The 11,892-nt window shown below is 48.1% G+C and overlaps 1 protein-coding gene across 1 annotated transcript; it reads right to left on the minus strand.

Moving 5' to 3' along the window:
- Window positions 1-1,848: 1,848 nt before the first annotated feature.
- Window positions 1,849-10,051, minus strand: GHRH (growth hormone releasing hormone). Its single transcript, XM_010397141.4, has 7 exons — window positions 9,877-10,051; window positions 6,568-6,667; window positions 5,606-5,737; window positions 4,803-4,907; window positions 4,061-4,204; window positions 3,662-3,759; window positions 1,849-2,797 (listed from the first exon to the last, which is right to left on the minus strand). The coding sequence occupies exons 2-6, from the start codon at window positions 6,645-6,647 to the stop codon at window positions 3,696-3,698; spliced, it is 525 nt and encodes a 174-aa protein (XP_010395443.2). The 5' UTR covers window positions 6,648-6,667; window positions 9,877-10,051; the 3' UTR covers window positions 1,849-2,797; window positions 3,662-3,695.
- Between the last annotated feature and the right edge of the window lie 1,841 nt (window positions 10,052-11,892).

Genomic DNA, 11,892 nt, shown 5'->3' on the forward strand with positions numbered 1-11,892 from the left:
TGCCTCTGGTGTTGTATGAAACCAAAAGCCAGGATTCTGCTGGTTGCCATGTGGCCATGTCTGAGTTACTCGAGCTTTAATTTCCCACCTAATTACTCCCTTCAGGACCACCAAGCAGTGCTGAGGCAGCAGATTTGGGTTGCTGAAGGACTCACAGATAGTAATAACCAAAGGCCTAAATCTCCTCCTGATGAGCAACTTCCACATGGAAATTTAACAGGTGCTCCTTCCTTGCCCTGCATCCATGTTCATCCCATGTCAAGAGTAGTTGCTTTAAAGGCCCTTTGGCAAAGGAACCGTATGAAATGTCTTCTGGAAATCCAGGAAAATTACATCAGCAAGCAAGCATGTGGATAAAGGGTGTGGAGCTGAATCCTCCAAAGCATTTCACGTGCGTGAGACCTGAGCCCACTTTATTAAATCCACCTTGTCTCTTCCCCATGCTGTTGCTCACACTTAGCTCACTGTTCCTGCTCTGTGTAGCAGTTCCCACCTGCTCGTTCAGGGTAAACGTTATGATGGATCCACAGAGGTTTAATGAACTTCTTTGACCTCCTCTGCACTCCTTCAAACACCAGATCTCGGGCTGCATTCAAGTCCTCTGGGACTACAGGAGTTTTAGGCAAGAAATAGCTAAGCTACTATTCATAGTCATTTACCCTGGAATATTTTTTTTTTTAGCCTCGTCTTTTGTTACTGCTTGCTTAGCAGCTTTGTTTTGTAACTAATTCTTTCTGCTGATGCTTCATGCTGGGACAGAACTTTCCCTGTGCCTGTAGAGCTGCAGCATGTTACCAAAGGAGAGCACAGATGCAAAAGGGACCATGGAGTGCCCCTGTGATGTATCTTCTCTAAGCTGTGTGTGTTGCTATTGATTTTTCTACTTCCTTGGGTGTACATTAGGAAAGATTGGTTTTATTATTTTGGTCTTTTATTCCTCAGATTTTTCTGATTTGCTTCATTTGTTTTTATATTTAATCTCGCAGAGTTTGAGCATTTGTTTCCTCATTTTGAAGTCTCTTTTATGCTAAATAGCTGCACTCACCCAGCCATTTAATCACCCAGGTTTAATCACCCAAACACTTTCTGGAATGTTTTTGATAGGTCTTTGATTTTATTGGGGGTATCCAATCCAGTGTTTGCATATGCCTTTTATGCCACTTAACAGAGTTTAAATTTTTTTTGCTATCATCTTAACTTGCTACTTTAGGAAGCTGGTTCATTTTTTGTAATTCCTTTCCTTTGAAGTGAGTAAGTCCTAATGGCTTTGAGTGTGTTGTTACAGAACAGGTTTACAAACCCATTTTGAACCAGGCTACAGGTGATTCTTCTTTTGTGTTTCTGAAGCACAAGGATGGCTGATGTCTCTGACAGCTGCCTGCTCATGGAAGGGTAGCAGTTATCCATTAGTGCTCTTGCTGCTGTCGCAGCTTCACTGATCTCCCTCAACATCCCCTCGATGTTTCCCATCCTGCTGGGTGCTTTGTAATACTTCCCTAGTGCTGGAATTGTGAAACCTGAACAGGGAGGCTGTGACAGGTAAGGATTTGGTGCAAGTATGAACTAATTTCCATGCACACTGGAGCCTCCTATCCTAAAACATGTCACCTGAGGAAAAATGAGATGGTAACTACTGCAGACTATCAAGGAATTGTTGGAGTGCAAGGAGGGAAGACTTAAGGGAGAGGTCTTAACATATATTTATCATTGTATTTCCAGCCTTGTCTTGTCATTGGTACTGGAGCTGGTGCCTTTGTTAGCCCAGTTTTGAGTCATCCTTCCACTGTCTTTGAGGAGTATCTTCCATTCTGGGCCCAGAATCAAGAAACTGAGGTCTCAACAAAAGAGCCATCTTGACCTGCTGTTGGACAGGTTTATTTAGAACGACCCCTATTTCCTGCTGCTGCTGGGAAAGCAGACCCCATCCTGGTGTTATTTACATTTCTGAAGACATAATTATTACACAAACAACAGGGGGATTGGGGTGAGAGGGACGAAGTAGCTGTATGAGCTCACAGGGCTAATAACTTACTCCTTTTAAAACATTTACAGTTGTAGCTGTAGCCACAGTGGAGTTCAGAGCCAGGGATGGCACCCAGCAGGACGTTGAGTGGAAACAGTGACAGCCCAATCTGATGCACAGGGATCTCCTTTGGTTCTGGCAGAGCTGTAACTTCAGTCAGAACTCCTCAAGGCTGAGCAGTAACCGTAGCTGAGCTTTTTAGGGTTCATTCTGCTGCCAGGGCTCTGTGTCAGGGAGCCAGGCAGCAGCAGCCCAGGGCAGTGTTTCCAATGAATGGGAGATGTGTGGATTCATGTCTCACCTCGCCATGATCCTTGCTGTGTGTGGTTGTGCCATCAGCATCAATTTAGAGGACACTGTAATCAATTTACTAAGTTGCCTAAAGGTGCCTTTTGGTGGGCTCGTATTTATTAATCAGGCCCTCAAACAGAATGATGACTTGGCAGAAATTTTGCTACACTTCGTGATTTGAAACCTTAATTAGTAGGCAGAATGTCCCCAGGATTACAAGTGTTTTGGTTGTTTTAGTCTCTGTGTAAAGCAGCCCGAGGTTAAACCACAGCAGTGGTTTTTTCCTGATTCAGTACAGAGCAGTATTTCAAGAGGGGAGTTAAATTGTAAAGACTGGAGTAAATTAAGTAGTGCATCAGCACTGCATTCCTTTGATCAGATCTGAGGAGTGTATGCATCAGTTTCCAGCTGCTCACATCTGGGAGTGTCTTCACTGCCATGAAAGGCTCACTGTACAGTTTGGTCCACGAGCTCTGAATTATTCTAGACAGAAAGAGGAGGAGGAGAGAATTACCAGAAAACTTCATAAGCACACCCAGGAATTTTTTCATCCTTTGGAGGCTTTTCCTGACTGACCTTATTTGTGGAAAGGTAACCAAGTCAAGCATGGCTAGAGAGATGCTGGAATGCCATGCTCTCCCAGCTGAATCCGTAGGGGTGACTTGTGGAGAGTTCTGATCTTCCCCCTCTTCCCCAGCCCCTCTTTTGTTCAGTGTGCACACTGATCTCTCCACATCCCTTTATATTGTGCTGGCAGGATTGGACAGGCTTAATTTCTGTGGGACAGGGCAGTAAAAGGAGGTTGCTTCACACAGGACAACTGGTCATTGTACAGGTGAAGGTATTCCCAAGGATGGATGGTTTGCTGGCTCTCAGGCCCCCAGAGCTGGCAAGATTTAGAGCATAATTCAAGTTCCAGCTGACTGTTTTCAGGAGTGAGTGATACAGAAAATAGTAAAACTTCCTCTGCTGTCCAGAGCAGGGAAAACCTGACATGTCTCAGGGACCTAGAGGCAGCTTCTGCTGCTGGAGGAAGACTTTTGTCTGCCTTTAGCCTGATGCAGACACTCAGGCACTCTATTTCATACTGCTTTGCTTTGGATTGCTGCAAGCCTTTTCCCAGACATCCACGTGCAGCTTCACAGCACTTGTGGTCTGTCTGTTCAAGCTAACAAGGTTTTAGGTACTTGACAATATTGATTGGGAGTTTTTTCCCCCTTAAATTGCGGCAAGCATCTTTTTCATGGACAGCAGTGGGAGCTGGCATCACTGAAGGAGAGCCTTCAAACCTTGAGCAGTGCAGCAGCAGTGAGTTATATACAGGACTGAGCAGGGAATGGTACTCACCAGAGCATGGGGAAGATGGAAAAGGGAGAAGTATTTACATGAGCTTAGCCAGGGTGCTGGGAAAGCCTTCTAACCAACTGCTGTCAGTGTCCTGAGGCCTATCAAGGAAAAGGACAGGAATGATATAATTAGGATCAAGAGAGAAATTGTCTTTTCTGCTATTATTTTACTGGATTACGAGGTTGAGAAGACAGCAGAGTGATGTGCTGCTGTGTGTGGTGCAGGCTGGCTCAGGACAGGCTGTTCTTATCTGCACCCTGCTTGGGGTCAGCCTTATTCTTCCCCTGACTGTTCCTGAAATGACACTTAATTCAGTAGTTTCACATCTGGAAGCCAGCCAGTAATGAGGACCTGGACATGTTCCTGTGGTAAGCAGAGAATGAACTGATTCCCACCCACCTGTGGTTTTGCAGGATGGCTCCCAGGAAGTCCCTCAGTACCATCTGCTGGTGGTATTGGCTGTCCAGGTGCAGGTATTCCTGATCAGACTGGCGCCTGGTCAGGAATTCCTGCACCTCTTCCCCTGGGCTGCTCTTGCTGCTTCTGTTAGGTGAAAATGAGAAATATCTTTGTTTCTGAGATACTTTTTTGTCCCTCATTTGAAGTTTGGCTCAGGCTGAGCAGCACAGCAAGGGAGCTTGCTGGGACTGAGCCTAAGGCCATTCTGCTTCATTCCAGCAAGGAGTTGGTTGCTGTATTTGCTCCTGTGTTAGAAGATGGCTTTGGGCTGGCTTGCATCTAACCAGTTGGTCTTATTTAGTGGCAGTCAGTGATCTAACTAGCCAAGGGTAATGGAGAGGCTGCTTTCTGTGTTCAAACCAGACCAGGCATAACTGTTCCCTACCAGTGAAGGATCATGGCAAATATCTGCAAATATTATTGCTTGTTGGTATTGCTATAGAACTCTCAGCTGATTTGATGCTTATAGCCTTGGAGGAAAGGATTAATTAGGCTGCTTAATGATAGCTGTGATTAGGGGGATCCAAGACTAGGGATGCAGGGTGCCTTTTGGGATGTGGAACAGCAGGAGAGATTGCTTCTGTTGCAGTAAAAGGTAGTGATTTCTGCCAGGTGCATGGAAGGCACTGCCCAGGGTAATAAGCAAAACTCAGCCCAAGGACAGCAGGGTGCTGGGGCTTACCCGAGCCTCTTGCCAATGATGGTCTGTAGGAATTTTCGGGCGGAAATCTGCCCCAGGAATTTCCGGTAGTTGTCAGTGAATATGGCATCAGCATGGCGCTGCATCCTGGGGGGAAAGGAAGCACAATGTGCTCTCTGAGCCATCAGTGAACCCTCCAGGTGAGAAATAACAAAGCACCCCACGTGTAACAGTGCTGCTATCAGGGCAGGTAACCACAGCAAACACCTTGTGGTGTTGGACTGCATTAGTGTTGGAGGGTAAAAGGATTTGAGGGAGCTCAGTCCTGACATGGAGGCAGCAGGCAAAATAAAGTGTCTAGGGCAGAGCTGGGCTGGGACATTCCTGTGCTCTGCAGCAGCACCATCACCTCCTGGGAGAGCTGTGTCTGGGAAAGGGTGACAGGAGCCTCCAGCAGATCTCCAGCCTGTGGTGAGACCCCAGCTGCAGAAAATCCACAGGTAAGGGAAACACAAACCACTTGGCTGGTCTCACTGTTGTAAGGACAAGTCCTCTGTGCTTCAGACAGAAATGATCATCATCTATCTCCAGGCAGAGGTGGAAAGGAGAGGCTCTAGCATCCCTGCAGGTCGAGTCCCAGAGCTCAGTGGAAAATTCTGTTCCCTGCAGGAGCCCTGGGCCTGTAAGCCTGCCCCCGTCAGTGTGTCCTTGCTGGTGGGGGACACCAGGACATGGTTCTGGACGTGGGTGATTGTTTGGGACTGAGCTGCTGGTCTGCTCCTGGGCTGGGGGAGACTGTAACCAGTGCACTCTGCAGCCACAGGGCTGGCAGGTGAGGTACAAACCTTTTCTCAGTGGGGTCTGTTAACAAACCCTCCTCCTCCCGCTCCTCTGCCAAGGGGTTATGGCTCTGCAATGAGCTGCTGTGCTGCAGCTGGAAGCTCACGGCCTTGCCAGCCACTGGCCCTGGACTGTACCTGCAAGACAAAGCCCAGGCACACTGTGAGATGTGCTCAGATGCCAGCTGGAGCTCAATCTTCTTAACCATTATTCCCTATTTTCCTGCTTTTTCTCTCTCCATTTGTCATCCCATCTTAGCAGTAACACAAGTACTGTCTGGCCCTCTCCCCAGCTAGAAGCTGCCCTGAAGCTCTTCCAACAGTGAAAAAATGGTTGATAGCGCTGCCTCAAGCACACATCCCCCTCGCTGAGCTCCCAGGATCCGTAAGCAAAATCCCAGTGTTTCTGGTATCATTGTGCCATGGCTTTGGCACAATGCTAAAGCATTTTCTATGGGACATTGCAAATCCACATCAGAGAAGCCAATGCTCGATTTTGGGCTTCTGTTGATTTGTAGTGGTACAAAGCAATATTACAACTTCTAAGAGCCAACAAGGAAATACTTGAAATATTAATAGGTATCTGTAGAGTTCATGTACTAGAATATCTGCAGCTCTGACTTCAGTGCAGGTGCCCTGCAGCCACAAATTTTAATCAGTGTTTGAGCTGGAGGTGCTGCCTGCCCTGGAGATTGCCAGATTTCCCTTTATAGAACCCAGCATTCAATTCTAAACTCAACTGTTCGGGCTGAAATTTTCCATCAGGTGCCTGCCTTCTTTGGAAATCACCCCTAGGCCAGCAGTATACCCAAAAAAATTAAGACAGGGCAAAGAAATAGGCCTAGCAACACATTTAGAGTTCATCTGGCTTTCAGAAGTGCTGGCAACTTTAATTTGGCACCTGCTTATTTTGCACAAGGGCAGAGATGAGGCAGAGTGGGAGCGTGCATAAAGCACTCAGCACTTACCTGAGGTCTGGATAGAGAGGTGAGGAGATGGAGCATGTGACTAAATGCAGGAACAGGAGCAGGGTGGCCTTATCCAGCATCTTCCACCCCTTGGAGTCACCTAAAATGCAGAGCAGCCTGAGTCAGGGCACTGAGGTGCTCTGGGCTGGGAGGGGAGGCCAAGTGCCACCTTTGTGTTCTCAGTCCCCCTGCTCATTTCTCAGCACAAAGGGACTGCAAATGTGCCTCTGTGGTTGTGGTGCTTCCCGAGGCAGAGATGTCTTGGTGTGGCAAAGTCTTCCCCATGGAGTGCAGTTCCTGGGGGCAGTGGCTGTGTGTGACCCCTTGGGAGCTGGTGTCTCCCTCGGGCTGGGAGACAGGGCCAGTCGGGCTTTGATGCTGTGGGACCCCCTCACTGACCTGTCCCACTGCTGTGGCTGGAGGAGAGCTCTCTCTTGGGCTGGTGTGAGCCCCAGGGACCCCTGCACGGGCTGTAAAAGCACCTGGATGGGGGCAGCAGCTGGCAGGGATGTGAAAGGAACCTCGCTGCCTTCACAGGACCGTCTGCAACCAGCTCTGGGACCTCTCCTGCCCCGCTGTCCCGGGGATGTGTCTGCTCACATGGCTGTACCTGCATGCCACAGGTCTGTGCCTTACAGCTGACTGGGCTGCGTCTCTGGCTGGCCAGGGACTGGGGAGAAACGGGGAAATCCAAATAAAGTTCCTGGGCAAAGGGGTAATACTGGCGCAGAGGTAACCCTGGCCAAAGCCATCTATCGAAGGCAAGTGCTGAGCTTGGTTTGCAAACAAAACGCAGACTGTTCCATCAGTCATGCTGGGGTGGAGAGGGGACTGGACCGAAAACACGTCCCTTTGGCAGGGCTGAAGTGCTGCTGTGTGCAGAGCAGCCCCCACCTGCCCCTGAGCAGCGGCTTTGGTGCAAGGTGAGCTGCGCTGAGCCCTGTGTGCAGCCCTGGCTGCGGAGCTTCGTCTCCTGGGCTTGGCTGAAGAGCTGAGAATGACTCAGGGCAGAGTCGCCCGAGGTCACACACCCTCGGGAGCTGAATGCAGCGCTTTTTTCCCTGGAAGCGAGCAACAGTAGGAAGGTATTTCAGTGAATGCTGCTCTTCCTGAGTTTCCATTGAAAGCGACTGATCTTTTGCTCAAAGAGGATTCTTTAAGAATGTGGATAGAAAGCTTTAAAATACCAAGCTTCCCTGTTCCCTATCTTATTTTACACAAGAAAAGAGAAGCAAGATGTTTGATCTCCCTAAGACAGGGGGAAAAAACCCCACCTCTTCCAAATGTATAACAATACTTCATTGTAAAGGGAGCAGCTTCCAGATGGAAAGGGTTTGGTTGGACTTCTGATTGCTCAAGTGAACTTTCAAGCAGTGGGTTTTACTGATGGGGGAGCTGGAAAACATCATCAGAGAGCTCTCCTTTCTGCTTGGACGGAGCAGATCAACACAGGGAGGGGGAGGCTGATTAAGGACCTGTCTTGTAAGTGGGTCTGATGTTGACACCGGGGAAGTCAGTAACACGATTAGTGGCAGTGGCAGAAGTGCACGGACAGACATGGGAAAAGGTGTCACTAAGAAATGGGGTTTCTTATCACAAAGTCATTCTCAGCCCAGTCTCTGTTTCCAGTTGCTTGTGCTCCCAGATGGGACCAGCAGCTTCCCCAGCAGCTCCCCCGGGAGCACCACAGCAGCTCCTGGCTCCTGCAGAGCTTCTTGTGCCCGTGGGTGGCATCTCCTACCTCCTGCTCTATTAGAGAATCTCTTTGGCCCCTCAGAGAGCCAAGGAATGCCTAAAGGAAGGAAAAAAGGGACTTTGATGGATATACAGGACTTCTGCTTTTAGAACAAATCTCCTGCTTCCCTTTCTTTTTCCCTTTTTCATTTGTACTTGGAAAAACATTCTTCTTCTGTGCCTCTGCACTAAATACCTTCATGAAAATCCCAAGTCAGATCTTCCTAGATAGAGGAAATTACCTAAGGCGTCTGTCAGTGGGTACCAGCAGCCTGTGGCACCAGCATCCATAGAAAGTGCCAACCAGGAGATTTAATCAGTACTAGAGAAGCTTCTATGTGAGCTGAGAAGTGCCAATGTAAATGAAAACCTAGCCCAAGGCTGTCTGCTTCCCTTTCCTCTTCCTAGGATACAGCCCTGATTACCACTTTCTTTCTGTCTCTGGCTTCTCCTCTTTGAATGTTGGGTTTTCCTCTAGAATTGCTTTATGAACATTTGAGATCCTTTTTTTTAATTTCTGTACTATTAGTTTCTTTGCAATTATTTTTTTATTTGTTTCTGGCTTTGTCCTTCTTCCCCTGTCCTGCTTTGTCTTCTCTCCCTTAGCTACAGCCTGCTTCCAGATTTTTGGGTATGTCTGTCTCCCTCTTTCCTTCGGGAATAAATCAGAAATTAAAGTCCTACATCCCTTCCCAGATGTGTCTGCTGTTTCAGAGGAGAAGCTGGGAAATTGAAGTGTCACCCTGTGTGCAGGCAGCTTGACAGGTCTGCAAAACATTGTCACCTTTGAAATTCTCCTGAGGTGAGGGACACCTTCACTTTCCATTCTGGCAGCATGTGAAAAAATGATTAATAAATAAATCCCCCTTAAGATGAAGAGCTTTTAGCACCATTCCAGCAGATGAAGCGTAATAGCTTCGTTCCATCCTGTGCAGTGGGAACAGCAGCATTGTGACTGTGATGTTGGAGAGCTGGGTAACTACCCCTTGCCATTTCTGAAACCTCAACCTGAGCAGTCTTAAAAATACCTCTGTGTAGATGAAATGAAGCTTTTGCCATGCCTGCTGTTTCATAAAGCCGAAACTTTCATACCCTGAAATGCTGCATTAGAAAAGCAGAAATCCTTTTAAGTGCCTCCTTGTGCCTCGTCGTGGCTGGCTTTGCGTTACCTGTAACACGCTGTTGTGTTTCTCCTCACACTCTGGTTTGCCTGAAACACAGCTTCATTGCTGGGTGAGTGAAATACCGTTCATTTACCAGGGTAAAAGGAACTCACATCAACATAGCAAAAGAGAAAAACTGTGCTACAGCTGGTAAACATCTAACATGTTTTATAAAGCTCATCTATAGTATAATTTCACTGGTTTGCATTTGTGATGTAGTTAAATTATTGTTTCATCCTATAACTTGGTACAGAAACATATTGGTACAGATCTTGGTGTGGTACAAAGGCTGTTGTACCTGGCAAAGCTAATTCCTGATGCCAGCTTTGATTGTATTTCAGTGGAATTTAACTGTCTCCAACTTCCAAATAGACATTATTCTGTTAATGCACAGAGAGAGGCTCCCACTTACCGTTCCTGGAGAAAACAAGTGCTTCCTAGATCAGCTCCTGCCCAGGTGTTCCTTCCCCTGTTGCAAATCCAACTTCTCCTCTGGAGCTGCCTGTGCGAGCCCGCTGGGTCCGTGCCCCCACGGTGCCAGGCAGGACCTGCTCTCGTGCTGAGCAGGGAGGACACTCCCGGATCTCCCCCAGTGTCCTCTGGCTGCCAGGGAGGTGCATCTCTGCCTTTTATACCTGAGCTCCCTCAGGAGTCCTGTGGGCTTCCACGCGTCAGAGAATCAATTATCCTCCTGAATTTCAAAGGCTGTGTTTGCATCCTCTTTTCGTGTGTGTGCGGGGAGGTGGTGGGGAGGGGGTTATGCCCGTAGTCCAGGGTCATTTGCTCTCGTTATCCCTCCAGGAGTGAAGAGCAAATAACAGCAATAATCTGGCAGAGTGAATGACAAATTCACTTTGCAAGGTAAACTTTGCTTTTCCCCCGCAACTGCATTTTTTCCTTCTACTCCACAATGAGAGTGAGTTAACCATCAGTACTTTCTCACACTGCCTGAACAGGAGGGTTGATCTCTTTGCCATTTTATTTTTCTTTGATTATCAGCCTTTTTCTCCTTCTCCTTTGTTACTCACACCTGCATTAGGAGGGCAGTTCATGCTTCAGTCCCTCGCAAACATCACAGCTTCACACCAAGCATACAAAGCAGCTGGAGAGCCCTGCTCCATTCGTGTGCTCTGGAAAAAGGCAGGGGTCTTCCCTGGGGTGCTGCGTGCGCTGGCAACTGAGCTCATTCCTGGAACAAGGTTTATGAAAGCCCCATTAAAACGAACACAGAGCCTTGGTGCCGAGAAGACCAGGACAGTTCAGAGGAGTTCAAAATGAGGTGCCAGCATGAGCTCCACCTGCCAGATTTTTCATACTGGCTTTACAATGCCCAGAATTGATGGGGACCCAGACCGTCCTGTCTCAGGGCTTGCATGACTCGACGATGGGAAGAAGTTTCAGCAGGTGAGATGACTCACGTCTGCCTGCTGCCAAATATCTCACCTGGCACCACACAGCATCACAGCTGTTGGTGACAGAGAGGGAGTGTAGGGAGGATGGTGCAGCTGGTGTGCACATGGGTGCCTGTGTGTGCAGGGTTTCAGAAGCATCCAGCGATGGTCTCACTCTGCTATTGCCTCTCATTGCTTCTTGCGAATCAGGCAGGCATATCATCCGTGTCATCCAGTGGAGACCCTGGAGACAGGGATTTCTGGGTAGCACAGAGCAGGTTTTCCAAAACCCTTGTCCTGGTGCACACAGCTGCATGCGGTCCCTGCAAACTGGAGAGGGATTTTTATTAGCTTTTTTTGTTTCGTGTTCTCTCATGTGTGAGGCTGGTTGCACTAATTTTTCAGCATGACTTATTTTTCTTCCACTGTCTTGGCGCTGCACTGGCTGAACAGATGAATCAGGTCATGCTGTTAAACCAGTCGAGAGCCAACGCTGTTTCAAGGTATTATCTTATAGCCTGGTCTTGAGCTGATTCTCCATCCAGCTGGCCCCATGCCTTACAGAGAGCTGCATATGATACCAGGCAATATTTCTCAGATCAAGGAGAATCAGTAGATCAAGGAGAATCAGTCTATAGCTGACTAGTTAATAGCTGCCTGCTGCCCAGCTTGGGTTAGGAGAGCTGTGATCCATGTTCATATCTCAAGTGAGCTGCTTTCACAGAAGGCTCTATAAAGCTCCGTCATGCCAGGGGTTTCCTTGTGCTGCCTGGGTTGGGTTTCTGTCATGCACAGCTGGACCAAACAAGACCCACAACAGTGGCTTTGGGTTAATTGCAGGAGGCAGCAGAAATTTCTAAAAACCCTTAAGGCTCTGTTGGGTGTATCCAGCTTAGGAGTTCTGCAATAGCGTAAATAGAGCAGCTTTTCTGTCCCTGGGATTTCCTGTCCCAGCTTCAGTCAAAACCTTCCTGTCTTCCCAGGACCTGGAAGGGTTATTTTTGGAGCTCCTCCACCAGGCTCCACAGGCTCTCCCT

This window comes from Corvus cornix, chromosome 20, assembly GCF_000738735.6.
Source record: "Corvus cornix cornix isolate S_Up_H32 chromosome 20, ASM73873v5, whole genome shotgun sequence".
In the NCBI taxonomy this organism is placed as follows: domain Eukaryota; kingdom Metazoa; phylum Chordata; class Aves; order Passeriformes; family Corvidae; genus Corvus; species Corvus cornix.